This window comes from Diplotaxodon limnothrissa, linkage group LG9, assembly GCF_057381915.1.
Source record: "Diplotaxodon limnothrissa isolate DT_005_m linkage group LG9, D_limnothrissa_male_GT1.1, whole genome shotgun sequence".
In the NCBI taxonomy this organism is placed as follows: domain Eukaryota; kingdom Metazoa; phylum Chordata; class Actinopteri; order Cichliformes; family Cichlidae; genus Diplotaxodon; species Diplotaxodon limnothrissa.
The window spans coordinates 20,466,250-20,480,154 of NC_140604.1; the positions used below are offsets into that span (position 1 = coordinate 20,466,250).

Below are 13,905 nucleotides of genomic sequence, written 5' to 3' on the forward strand. Positions count from 1 at the left end.
AAGAAAAACCTTCAATGTTTCTTTACACCGCAAAGAAATCCAAACTGCTGCCTTTTAATTTTAAAATCCATGTGTTGCATGTTTTTTTGCTTTCAGTATGCTACCAATATAGGTCTCATGTGCTCTAAATCTTAGCCCATAAATTACAGTTTCAAACTTTTCAATGGTTTGGTCACACTGGGGCTGTCGCGGGTACCAAGTTCTGTGTCAGTGTGACTTACGATGTGTTGGAGCAGGGATTTTACAGCATGAAATGTCACTCCTACAGCTCTGCTGAGCCCAAGAGCGTGAAATCTGATGCTTTGTTGAAAAGGCTTCAAAGACAAGGCTAGCAAATTCACAGATACACATCAAACTTAACAATGTAGCCTTTAATCAGTTACAGTGTTTATCCAATTAAGATGCTATGGAGACCGTGTTATATGCAGAACTGTTAAAACTAACTGGAAAGCCTGCTATATGGATGGGCCAGAAACTAAAACTGCACACAGTAACACATTTAAGCAACATTCAACTGTTGAGCATCACTGATCTCAGCAACATCAGCATAAAGGAGGAAAACACTGTATCTAATATTAGAAAGCACAGCTTTCTCTGCACAGACCATCAATTTACTGCCGTTTAAGAGGCAGTTTGTATTTCACTCTTGAGCTTAAATTTCCTTTTAGAGGAGAAGTGTATGTACATTTAAACAAGCAGAACATGGGCTATATCTGGAGGGAAGGGATACTCTTTGCTACCTTAGCCCTGGATATTTTTACTGGATTTTTTAAAAACAGCAGCTCTATGTTGTTTGATTCTTAAATATAAAGTTGTTAAGTGGAAGACATGTTTAGAGATTCTAAAATATTAAGGGGTTTTACAATGTAATAAAATGAGGCAGGCAGTCTGAGCAAAGCCATGTATAAAGTGCTGATGCAGTTCAAATGATATAAGCTGGTATTCAATCTGTAATCACTTTGGTTCCACAGTCATAAAGATTAAAAAGGACACACACATAAAAAAAACACATTAAAAGTCCCACATCTTAGGCTCACAATTAACAAAATACAGCCCTTTAAAAAACAGTCATTCTGCAGAAAATTGATCTGTATCTATTCTGATAATAAAGCAAAGACATAAAATGTCCCAGTGCTGGGTTTTTAAAAGTGATCATTGGCTGCATGTCTTGTTTTCCATGAAAGGAAACTGAATATTTTGAGGTTTTCGGTTCATTCTTCTATTTCTCAGTGAAATTTCAGCAATTAATCTACTAACCAAAAAAACAAATGAAACTAGACCCAGAAACTCACGATTCCATACATTTTGAAGCAGGATATTACAGTACTGTGCAAAAGTCTTGAGCCACCTGTCATTTTTGTAAACTTTGCTTCTAAGGAGCAAGACTTTCTCCAAATCAGTTTTAAAGTCCTCTCATGCAATAGTTCTTCAGGTTTTCTGATTATTATTGTTACGTCCCTCTGCAGCCTCTAATCTGCTCAGTGTGTTCAGCTGGTGCTAATTGGCCACACCTAGTCAGGTGTGGATAAAAGCATACCTGAGGCAAGCGTCCCAGGGAGCTCACTAGTCTTTGCCCTGGTGGCACCAGCCATTTTAGCCAACCTGATAGTCCATTTTAAGATAAAACCTCTTTTCACCTACACGCTGGTATTCGTCTCCTTTGTTATGTTGCGGCTTTTGAGCCGGGTCGTAACATAAGTGGGGGCTCGTCCGGGATATTTGGACATTTTAATGGAGACTGAATGTCAGTTTGTTTTGCTTTTAAGTGGGTGAGTGATGGTGTTCACTGTAATTGAGCAAACTCCCTTTTAGTAAGTGTGTTTCAGCTGGGTGGCTGTGCTGCCCTTCCAGCGAAGCACTTGTTTGTTGTTTTGCCTTGTTGTTTTAATTTGTGTTTGGTGGCTATCCTGGATGGGGGTACGCTTCAGAGTTTGGTAGGAGACTATATTTCTGGTCTGCTGCCTGCTCTCGAGCCCCCCTTTAAAGTTGCCTCGAGCCTGGTACACCACTGAAGACTAGGGTAGGTAAAGTTAGGGTTTTGTTGTTGTTGTTTTGTTTTTTTTGGGTTTTTTTTGTGTTTTAGGCTGGGAGTTGCACATAGTAAATCAGTGGCCCCAAACTTGGTAGGGGGTTTGAGACCATTCATGATTATGGTCTGTAGCTGAGGCAGGTAGGCTGTTTTTAAGTTGGCATTGAGTGTACACCATGTGTGTGCATATGTCAGTGTTGATGGATGCTAATGAGATCCTCATGAGGTGAGTGTTTTGTGCTGTGACCTTTAGTGTTGTGGGGAATATGGCTATTTTGTTGGATCACTTTCGAGTGTTGTTGGCCAGGTGATGGCAATAACACTGTGGGGTGCTGAGCCACCCTTGATGTGATCATTGTGTGGCCATAGCTCTCCATTTTGTGGTTGGTCACTAGTGTGCTTGATTTACTGAACTTTGTGGATTAAGTAACTTGTTGTGGTATAGGGCCACTGTATGTGACTGTTTGTGTGGTGGAGACAACAGATCACTTAGTTGTGATTATTTGTTGCTACTTTTGGTTTTGTGTTGTAGCAGATCAGGTAATCATTTTGGGTTTGTGACTGTGCTCCTTCGTGTTGGTCACATGTTACTTTTTGTGTGTTCAGTGTGGCAACTTCAAATCCTCATGCCCATCCATGCTTAGAGATGCCAACTATAATGTGAACACTGTGCTTCTGTTAGCTGTAACTTTTATTTCAGGTTTGTGGGTCAAGGACCTGAAGGCTTCAGAGGGGCTTTTAATAAATTTAGGGGTCTTAAAGGAACCCTTTTAAGGGAGGAGGTATTACGTCCCTCTGCAGCCTCTAATCTGCTCAGCTCAGCTGGTGCTAATTGGCCACACCTAATCAGGTGTGGATAAAAGCATACCTGAGGCAAGCTTCCCAGGGAGCTCACTAGTCTTTGCCTTGGTGGCACCAGCCATTTTAGCCAACCTGATAGTCCATTTTAAGATAAAACCTCTTTTCACCTACACGCTGGTATTAGTCTCCTTTTTTATGTTGCAGCTTTTGAGCCGGGTCGTAACAATTATTCAGAGGAATGATTGTTTGTTAAGCTCAAAGCCCTAACATATAAATAATTCAGGCATAAAAAGGCCACCTAACTCAAGGGTCTACATATGACAGTTAACTTGGCAGGGAATCTTAACTGTATTTTCATTATCTTCACAGGTTTCAATAGATCACTGCATCTATTTCTCATTTTCTTAGCAAAATCTAAAGAAATTAGGGGTGGCTCAAGCCTTTTGGACAGTATTCTATTATAAACCCTAACTAAAGTAAAAACAATGTGCAAAGGAAAATGAAATTCAGGAATAAATACGTTATATATTGAAAAAGAGCATACGCCACCTGTTTCCCCCAGCTCATACAACGTAAAGCCATCAATCTGAAGGTATCCTTGGAAGCGCTCCTTGTTCACCCACAATGATAAGCTACTGTCCTCGTACTCTGCAACACAGACAGGTAAAATCTTTCAGAAACAGAAGCACAGAGCTAATCAACATTCAGCCCAAAGACTGCCTATAATAAAAAGGGAAAGCAGAAGAGTGTATTGATGGCTGGAATGTAAGAAGATCAGCGTTTGCCACCTGTATGCATTCTTGGGGAACAAAGAGCAAGACAGAAGCTGAGCAGTCACAGCCATAGGTCAGATAAACAATGACCAGAAACTGTTTTGACAGCCAGCTGCCTCTGGCTTAACAGTCAGGCAGGGTATTCAAGATCTGAAGCAGCACAATGATCTATGACTCAGAGCGAACAGATTGGCAATCGATGGAGATGTAAACAATCAAACGCAACAGATGGCCAAGTCATAAATCAAATAACAGTTTGTTTAGCCTTGACTGTTCACAGTCACATTTCCAGATTAATTACTATTTATCAAATAGATGGCTGTCAAGAACATTAAGAGGAAAAATACTGTAATTTTCATTCACAATTGATGCCTTTTCCCCCAAAATGCTGGCTAACCTGACCTAATTTTAACAGCTAAGGAAAGAAAAACATCACATTTGGTTTGTAAATGATTCTGCAACCATACATTTATTTTTAACACATCTGGAGCAAATGTATAATTCAACAGATGCAACAAGAGAAGAAAAAAAAATCCTATCAAATGCACCATATAAATAAAAAAAAATAAACAAAGACAGAAAAATAAAAAATTACTTCCTGAATGCGAGCCACATGTTGTTGCTCCTCTAACATCTGGAGGCAACACGCAAACAGGAAGCAGAGAATGTCCCTGGAGGGTATAAATAGGGTGTAACGAAGCTGCTTAAACAACACCGTTTTCTCCACCTGAGAGGCTACAGGACGCTCATAATTGATGTCAAATGTAGCCGGGACCTTATTATGACACGTTAATAAGTTACCGTGACCTTTCGCTACCATCATAGTAATTACAAGAACACTGATGACTTTCAACATGATTCTCATCCTGCAGGGCTCCAAGTGAGCTGGAAGCATAATACTAAACATGACAAGCTAAAACCTGGAACACACTTTTAAACCCCCTCCAAGGTCGTAGCTTACAGTAGTATTAGAAACTATTCCTCAGTGATTATACTGTGCAAAGGGAGCGGAGCCTTGCTGTTAAGACTGCTGAGTCAGTGGATAGGGCAGACATTCCAGAGAGTTCTTTCCACAGATGTTCTGGCTTTACAGACAGCATGCAGCTTCCCAACTTTACCCCAGAAGCAAAAGAAAGCTCGGAGGCCCCATACTGGGGTTGTACAGCCTGATCCACCTCTACACCGACTGAACCTGCTTCACCTTGAAACAAATTAGAACTGCTTTCTTCCCGGGCGCCACCCTCACAATCTCCATACTGCCCTACAGGAGCCCTTCAGCCCAGAGTTCACACAGTGGGAGGTGAGAGAGAAAGATGAGGGGGAATATAAACAGACAGTGGGTGGAGTGAGGATGATCCAGTGTCAGAGTTTGGAGCAGAGGGAGGAGGCAGCTCTGACACATTTCAAGGATGAAGGTTAATGGCACAGAAGACCTCCAAGACAATGCAAAAAGTGTAGAAACAGAACCACAGGGGGAAACGCATAGAGAGGGGAGGAAGCTGCTTCATAAAGATAACTCAGACAGCGTACGATCCAGGAGAATGACGTGTTGAAATGTGACACAAAGCTCGGTGTAATGATGGGTAATTTGCTATTATAAAAAAGAACACATAAGGTTTAACAAAGAAGATGCTTTGGCTCAACTACTAAAAGGAAATAGGAATACAACAACAAATAAAAAGAGTGTGATATAAAAATATTTTATGTATTGCTCAGTTATAGGATCGGGTAAAGATAAAGAAAAAAAATGATGCTGTCAGTAGCTAGCAGCTCATATTCATGTAAGGTAATGCTTGAGCAATCAAATCAAACAAAGCTATATCGGTTATAGTTAGTTATATTATTTATAGTGAAGAAGAAGCCACTGTTGGTGACAAATGCCACATGAATAAAAAAATATAGAAAAGTGGACAAGAGCCATGTAGTAAGTAGACTTACTACTAAAGTAAATTCACTGAAGTACTTCACTGTATTCCTACTTTAATTACTCCACTGTAATTTGCATGCAACTGCAGAATGTGGAACCCCGACTTACGAATACCCCATTTAACGAAAAATTCAAGTTATGTAGGCACTTAACGGCAATATTTCTGCCCGTGTTACGGCAACATGCCCGCATAACGAAATCCGCTGGCTCTGATTGGCTGAGCCCAGAATGCCTACAATGCCTTCCGGATCATGTGACAACCCCCTTGGCTTTCGTACTTGCGCTTCGCTATTCCACTTAAACGGTGTATTGTTGTTGCAGTTAGCAATTAGCCAATAGCCTATCGGTCACTCAAAAGGCGCGATGGGTGCTTCGACTTAAGAAAATTTTCGACTTACGAAAGACCCTTGGGAACGAATTAATTTCGTAAGTCGGGGTTCCACTCTACATTATGTACTTATAGCTCAGCAATAAATTAGTAATTAAACATTACACCAGCAGCTGGAACAATAATTTGATCATTTTGACCTAATAATTTGACAATAATTAAACATTTGACTTATGTTAATCATGTCTAAATACTTTTGTCCACTTTCCAAAAACAATTATCCAAAATAAGATCGTGAAATCCACGGTCACAATTTACATGCAGCATCTCTGCCTTTTTTTGCACTTCATACCCCATCTCCCACCCACCACTCCTCTGTCCAAACAAAGTAAAAACAACAACCAGTTTCCATCAATGTCATTCACGCTGACCTTGCCAACACTGCAGATTGCAATAACCAGTGAAATGAAGGCTGACCGTGTGCGCTGTACCAAAATGTCATCATTGTGTTATCACCTGTTTAAGTGTGATCTTTTCTGTCATCACATTCACAAACTGTTAATCATCCTGTCATTTACATGATCCCAATAAACATATGCAAACACATTCGGCCTCACAGCTGGCAGCATTATGAATGTTTCCACACAAGGAGTGGAAAGGCCAAACCATTAACCACTGAGTCAGATTAACAGGAAGCCTTATGTGGAGCTCTGAGCATTAGGAGGACTCAAAGACCCAAAAACGTGTCTAAAGACTGTTGGCAAGTGAAACAGTTACAAATGCCATACTGTGCATGCTGACATATATGCTAATTATATTTTTCTGCTTTCTTACATGTTGCTTTCAATGCAGCTACACAATGATCAAAACCACTTGGCCTTTGAAGCACAATAGCAGAGCAGACCTGTATAACTGTATGAAACAGAGGATTTGGATAATTAAATATGTATGAGCTTCTGTGTTCTACTATATCTTAACAGTGCTCTTCAAAGGGGATGCCGCTATTTGTGATGCGCACTAAAGCAATCAAAGCTAAACAATAACATGTCAAATATCATTTTACACAAAGCGAGAGCTTGTGTTTGGACAGTGTGGTTGTGCTCAGTGGGACCCGTTCTTTAAAAACAAGAGTGCACAGCAAGAACAGCAAGTGTGCAGTGAATTTCTAATGAGTACTTTGAATCTGTGTATTCGGAAAATACATATGAAAGCAAATAGTTGGCGGGGGGGCATGATCAAAGTCGTTAGAATATCTTGGCAGCTGTCGGCCTCTAAAGCTAGAAGATAAACAACAATGCAGCAAAAAAAGAACGTGTCAGTTTCACAGTATAATACTCACACGCTTGACTAAACGTCACAGCCTGCCATAAAACAGTGTCACTAGGTGCCTATGCAAATGGGCTCATAAGTTTAGCCATATAAAATTTTCTGACTGAACACCATGCAAAGTGAGGGCAACAGCAAACCATATGAGGTGTGGTTGACTCATTTATTCCTTCATCCAACATTTAGCCAGAAGACCTTCAGGGAGACTAGAAGCATACTACAGCAGATGGACAGAAAGCCGAGGCTGAAGGCTATAAGTCTTTAAAAAAGCGAGGCAAACCACTTTCTTAAATTTCTCTTTTGCTATCACTTGAGGTAAGTGTCTAATGCTTAATGACTCAGTTTCTGTGTTACTATACTAAATAATCAAAGTTTTTTTCTTCTGCAGTTTCCGAACGACTGAAAAGGACAAAGAAAGGAAGGACACAACCATGTCATTTTGCCATGCTGCTCCTCTCCTCAGTCCTTGACAAGTTTAACACACCGTCACCATGGCAATGCTACAGATTCATCACATCCTCCGTATCAGAGTCCTAGAGGACTCTGCAGAGTGTGGAGTTTTTGTGGTTAACATCTACTGTGGCGAGCCTCTTCTGCTGAGATTCTGGTGCGTGAAGCCCGCCTTCCGAAATGGTCAGGTGGAGCAGATGGATGCAAACGCACAGACCGCAACGCAGATGGATTTTGTTCTCCGGGTCACACACCGTGCGCCTGACCTCCCTAACAGCCACTACTGGGGTCCGTTTGTGTTGTCGCTGTGCCTCGACGCTCTTCGCTTCCGGTTCCGCCTGCCAACTCAGGCCCAAAGCGGCAGAGAAATACAAGAGATCATGGAGGAATGCGGTGAACTCATGTTACTGCGCTGAAAGCTTTCAATTATGACCTGAAAAAGCAGATCCTCTAAAGCTTTTACGCATCGCAAATGTGATTTTCTTTTTTGTCTGCTTTGACTCGATGGCTGATGCAGCGATTCACCTCTTGGCTTTGACTGTATACACACTACCAGCTCTGCGCTCTTCTTTGGTCGAATCTGCGGTCTCGCACGCCCACTCAAGCCAGTTCATCCACCCTGGCCTGCTATGTATGTCCGCCCAGAGACAAACTGCCACAACATCACTGGCCTAACCACACACACAATAGTGGGCAGAGCCTGGGGTGCTTTATGATGGGCCAGGCACACCATAACTCAGTGTGGTGAGGATGAAAGAGCAGCGGCAGGAACGGGAAAACTACATGAAGACAGCTCTGGTTACAAAGTTTATGTGAGAGGCGAGAAGGAGGAGGGAATAGCAGGCGGGAGCAGGAGACAGCATGGCACCCTACTGCCCTCTAGTTAAGCTATTAAACTAAACCAATTGAAAAAAACAAGACAACAGTAGTGGACAAAGCCTAAAGCAAATAAAATACTTACCATCATAGGTAAAGTAGCCTCCATCTTTAAAGACTACGACAGCAGGAAGCTCTGGCAAAGATACTGACTGTTGAAAACACAAAAACACCACTTTAGACAAAGATCCATAAATCATATAAAATATGTGAAAAACTCTTTGTACTGGGAAAAAAAAACATCAGAGCTTGTAACGTGTGCAATCCCAGGGCAAGAGACATGCTCAAAGAATCTAAATACATTATCTCAAACTAGGAAAATATAACTGCATGTGTCATTCCCAAGTGCATTAATGACATGTTTGTGAGTGTATCTTTGTGAAATTAATTTCATACTTTCTAAAGACGAAAGATGATCGCCTATTCAAAGCATTACCTCTGGCAAGGCTTCCTCTGAAGCAGAGAAGAAGTAAGTATAGACGATGAGCTCAGAGGCAGCGTCGTTGTACTTCTCCTGCAATAGCAAAAAAAGAAGGAAAAAAAAAAGGCTTTCGGTATTCAAAGATTGTAAATTATCACTTGAAGGTATTGCATAGAATTAATTCTTTCTTATATTATGTCAATGCTGCAGCATAGCATTGCCCCTATGATGCAGACTTTTGTGTGGTTGCTAAAGAATAAAAGAATGAAAGTGTATTGATGTATGTTGCTTACTTTGAGAGGAGAATCCCCACCAACATACACAAAAAGCACATTGTGCCGTTTCATCATGTGCTCAAACATCTGCTTGCTGGGAAGGGCTCGGACGGCTGGTCTGATGGAATAAAGAACAAACAAACAAACAAACAAACAAACAAACAAACAAAACATAGACAGGAGTTCATTTTGATAAGTATTTAAACCTCACAGAGTACAACAGTGATGTGTAACGTCCTAATCTTGGTTTCTGTGCTGCTAGCACCACCCAGTGGCAGTTCAAAAAACCACTGCAGTCCTCAACCCGTCTCCGAGCCAAGCTTTTGATCAGCCCCTCTGTCACGGATCTAGTTTGATTTCCCTCAAGGAGGGGAGAAATCTGTCAGGCTCACTTGATACAGTGGTTTAAAGTGGAGCATCAGAGGCAGAAATCCATTGAGCTATGAAACAAATATGGCCTGGGTTGATAAGCTGCCTTAGATGGTTTTCATTTAGCTTGGCATGTCTTCCTGTGAAATAAGGGAAGTTCTACTCGGCTCTCAGTTTCTCCTCATGTTGATTTCCAAGTGTTGTTTGAACCCTGTAACTTACCCTGCCACCCTGTTGGCAAACTCTACAATATCATCTTTTGTCCTCGGTCCCTTGTAATTGTAGGCAAGATCACCCTTTAACCTGAAAATAATAAGAAAAAATAGTGAAAGACTGAATATTTCATTGAAAACCCATTCAACACCTTTCACTGTTTTGTGCCAACAGAATGACACCGCTTGCATATTTATGTGAAACTGAATAAAACGGGAATTAACTGCTTGGCAGTCATGCATTCAGGATTTGTATGAAAAAAGAATATTATGCAAGAGGTGTACGTCGAACTAAATTTTCTGATTGGACCGCTCTTTTGACATTTTAGAGTAGATTATTTTTGCTGTTTAAGCAACACAAATATTTTTTTCCTTCTACTGGTTCTTCCTCATTTTATATAGCAGGTGCCAATTTTTTGTATGCTTTTCTAATGTAGTGTTGGACCCACCTTTGCCCACTTAAAAAATCCTAAATTAATTGGTGGCATAGATTCAGTATAATATTGGAAACATTCCTTACAGATTGTTTACCATGTTCATATAAAACCAGTACACGATGCTACAGAATTGCTGGCTGTACGGCTCTCCCTTTCAACCTCATCCCAAAGGGGGTTTTGGTCGAGAGCCGAGGCGAATGGAACATACAAAACCCGCTGGCATGTCGATGGAACCGGCTTCAGATCATGTGTGCTTTGTGAAATGGCGCCTTACCCTGCTGGCAGTGGCTATCAAGAGATGCACACGGTCAGCAACAATACTCGGCAATGGCATTCGAATGATGTTCAGTTGGTATTAAGGGCCTTAATATGCGCCAGGGAAAAGCATTCCCCACGCAATTTTACCACTAACCCAGCCTGAAGCGTTGACACAAGGCAGCTGGATGCCAAATCGTGACCCTACCATCTGCGCATTACAGCAGAAATCTAAAGTCATCGTACCAAGACATGCTTTTCCACACTTCAGTTTTGGTGAGTCACAGGGAGTGAAGCCTGGTTTGGTCTGGCCAATCAAGTTTCAGGGTGTTACGCATACTGAGATACTGATCTGCAAAGCAATCATGCTCAAAATAGTTGCAGTCACTTTTCTTTTTTTGGGGGGGGGCCTTAACCAATCAAGCAGTTCTCCTCTGACCTCTGTCATTGACAAGAACAGCCCATCACTGGATGTTTTTGTTTTTTATATCTAATTTTGTAAACTATGGAGACAGCTATTGTAAGTTAACAGGAGTTAGCAATTTTTGAGAAACCATCGCAATAAGCAGTTTTATAAATCCCTTTCATGTTATAGGTGTCTCATATGTTATACATTGAATATAAGATATGTGGTATATGATGTGAAAAGAAAACAAATTGAAAACCTAGAATTTAATGCCAGATTAAGCCTTTCTTTTACAGACGTTTCCATCATAATTTTGAAACTCTGCCCATGTTTTATATTAACATCATACCTTTACATATGAAATGAATGCCTTTAACAATAAAAAGCAAATTATCTCACTTAAAAGTCTGTGACCAACATCTGAACTTAAAAACAACAACCTGTCATACAAACAGCATGTTCTGGTGAAACAGCACCTACCAGGAAAACCCTGTTCACCGCAAAGGTCAACTTAATCTAAATCATTACACCTCCAATAGGGGAAAAAAAAAAGACAAATGACTTTACCTAATTGAGTTCCAGCCGAGAAAACTGCTCAAGTCGAGCTCTTACAACAAGCAAAATGCATTAAGGATTGCTAAGGTTGCATCAGCCCACGGCGCTTAATGAACTCAGGGGGAAACAGAACTCTAAATCAAGTCTCCTTCTGTCACCAAGGGAGGTATCTCGTGTTCTTCGATGGATGTTTCATCACTTGCTTGGTTTAATGTTATGAACCCTGCAGTGATCTTGTGGCACTTTCCCAAATGAGCTTGATGAAACTAAATGGGGAGCCCATTATGTTAGTGTGCTGATAAATGATTCAGCTTCATATAAATGGAGGGAACTCTGCTAAGTTGCAAGATCATTTATCTCATGTCAACATGAGCCCTGCCGTTAAGCAGCTGGTGTCTACCTAAATTCATTCATTTTATAATAAAAAAAATGGCACTTGAATTTTAAGAAATGATTTGAAATAAATTAAATGGAAAGTATGCGCTAAAACATTTGGACAACTGCATTTGTAGTTTCACAGGTACACTCAGATATACTGTAAGAAAGGCATACGAGTGAAATCAAGAAGCTATTGCTAATTCCAATGACTAAAGGGAGTTTTGCACAATCATCCCACAAGAAATGTGTAATTAACAGCACTCTGAAGTGCCAAACTAATATAATTTTTTTTCAAAATGTGTGAACTGACTTTGTTACTTGGTTATGCCTTAAGGAGAAAGCAACAACACCTTATTCCCTCTTGAATAATTTATCTAAGGGCATCTCCAAAGGCAAGGCAACAAGGGAAAAAGCATCTTTATAATGACACAAAATACACGCAGGTACACTTAGATACAGGAGGTTACAGTGGGGGTGGGGTGGCTGAAGCAATAGCTAGAGTATAAAATATAAATAATGCAACAGCCACATAACAAATTACAGTCCAAAATTACTACATGTTGGTGAAAAAAAACGCTCCTCTGATTAAATAGTGAAAGGAAAATTACTGAAGCTTCACAAAGACAGTGTTACCTGCAAAACAACTTTAATGGAATAATTAAATATTGTGTTCAAATTTAATTAACCTTTTAATAGCATATTACTTTTTCTAAGCGCTCAAGTATAATAACTTGTTTTTAAAAAACTGCTTGGTATTACTTCCCATAAAGTCTATAATGAGTGTGGGATATATTCAAATCATTTAACTTCATCTTGCATCTATACCAAACTAAAGAGTGGTACTTACAGTTTTATTGTGGGGTAACCACGAACACCAAACTCTGATGCCATTCCTGCAACACAGAAAACAATACAAATCATACTTGCTTTTTTTGAAAGGCTTAATCTCCACATCTTGAAAGACGTCTCTCTCTTTGAAAGATTTTAATACCCTCTTGTAATCGTCTTAAAGGATTCAAATGCTCTCCTAATTTAATCTCAATGCAAAAATTAAGTATATCTCTCTGAAGCATTACAGATTCAAAAAGAAAGATGCTTTCCTGTGGCTGGAGAATACGTGTCCATAGATTAATCTTGCAGTTAGCAGCTGCTTAATAAGACACAGAACTGTTGCATTTGTAGAGGTATAATTTTTACTCTAACACACTTGTAATATTGCTGTACCAACATCCCTACACGTCACACAAATGTCACAGTAACTGGCATTAATACTCTAATGTTTATATTGAAAGCATCATGATGTTGAACAACATGGTCCATTACAGAGAAATGTTGTCTCTAGCACATAAAGTAATCACCTGGGGGCACGCAAGCTCCAGGGGAAGACATTAAACTGCTACATGATTTACTCACCAGAGTAAGCCGTAGCATCCATCTTTCCCACACGAACCGGCGACCCTGAGCTCTTCAGCTCAGCTCCTACCTCATGCCATATTGGCTCTAGTTTTTTACAATAGCCGCACCACGGAGCATAGAACTGAAAGAGACCACAAGAATTTAAAAAAAGCATTCTTTAGATCATGTACAACCTACTGTGAAGTCTTTCATATAATCATAAACTATATTAATAGCGACCTTAATATTGCGCTGTCAAGATTCACCCCATTGTTGAAAGGACAAACACAGCTGAGTTAAAGCATTATTGGTAATTAACAGCAGATAAAAAAGGAAGAACAATTGCAGTTGTTTAATTTTAAGCTAAGCTTGAAATAGTGGTTCAAGAACTGTACTCATGTCATCCCGTTTTCAAAGAACAGAGAAAAGAGAAGGTGCTTTCAGCTGGTCCTTTATTTCCCAACGGTTCACCACAGAGGATGGATCCGCATATTTGATTTGACACAGATTTTATGTCGGCAGTCCTTCCTGATCCATCCCTCCCATTTATCAGGGTTTGGGACGCTAGTATATTTTCATATTTTCTACATTGCAGAAGTCTGAACTTCATGATGTCACATTAACAGTACAGATGCAGTGTCTTTAGTACCGGGGCAAAACAAAGGCAGAGTTGTGGTAAAAAATAAGGCACA

General features: G+C 40.2%; 1 protein-coding gene across 1 annotated transcript in view; it reads right to left on the reverse strand.

Moving 5' to 3' along the window:
* The window catches only part of tmx3b (thioredoxin related transmembrane protein 3b), a 35,918-nt gene that overhangs the window by 18,470 nt on the left and 3,543 nt on the right, over positions 1 to 13,905 (reverse strand). The window contains exons 4-10 of the mRNA XM_085362104.1: positions 13,232 to 13,355; positions 12,666 to 12,711; positions 9,798 to 9,878; positions 9,225 to 9,324; positions 8,947 to 9,024; positions 8,596 to 8,662; positions 3,380 to 3,478 (exon numbers count right to left, since the gene is read on the reverse strand). Coding sequence (XP_085218230.1) covers positions 3,380 to 3,478; positions 8,596 to 8,662; positions 8,947 to 9,024; positions 9,225 to 9,324; positions 9,798 to 9,878; positions 12,666 to 12,711; positions 13,232 to 13,355 — 595 coding nt within the window. The remainder of the gene's footprint in view (positions 1 to 3,379; positions 3,479 to 8,595; positions 8,663 to 8,946; positions 9,025 to 9,224; positions 9,325 to 9,797; positions 9,879 to 12,665; positions 12,712 to 13,231; positions 13,356 to 13,905) is intronic.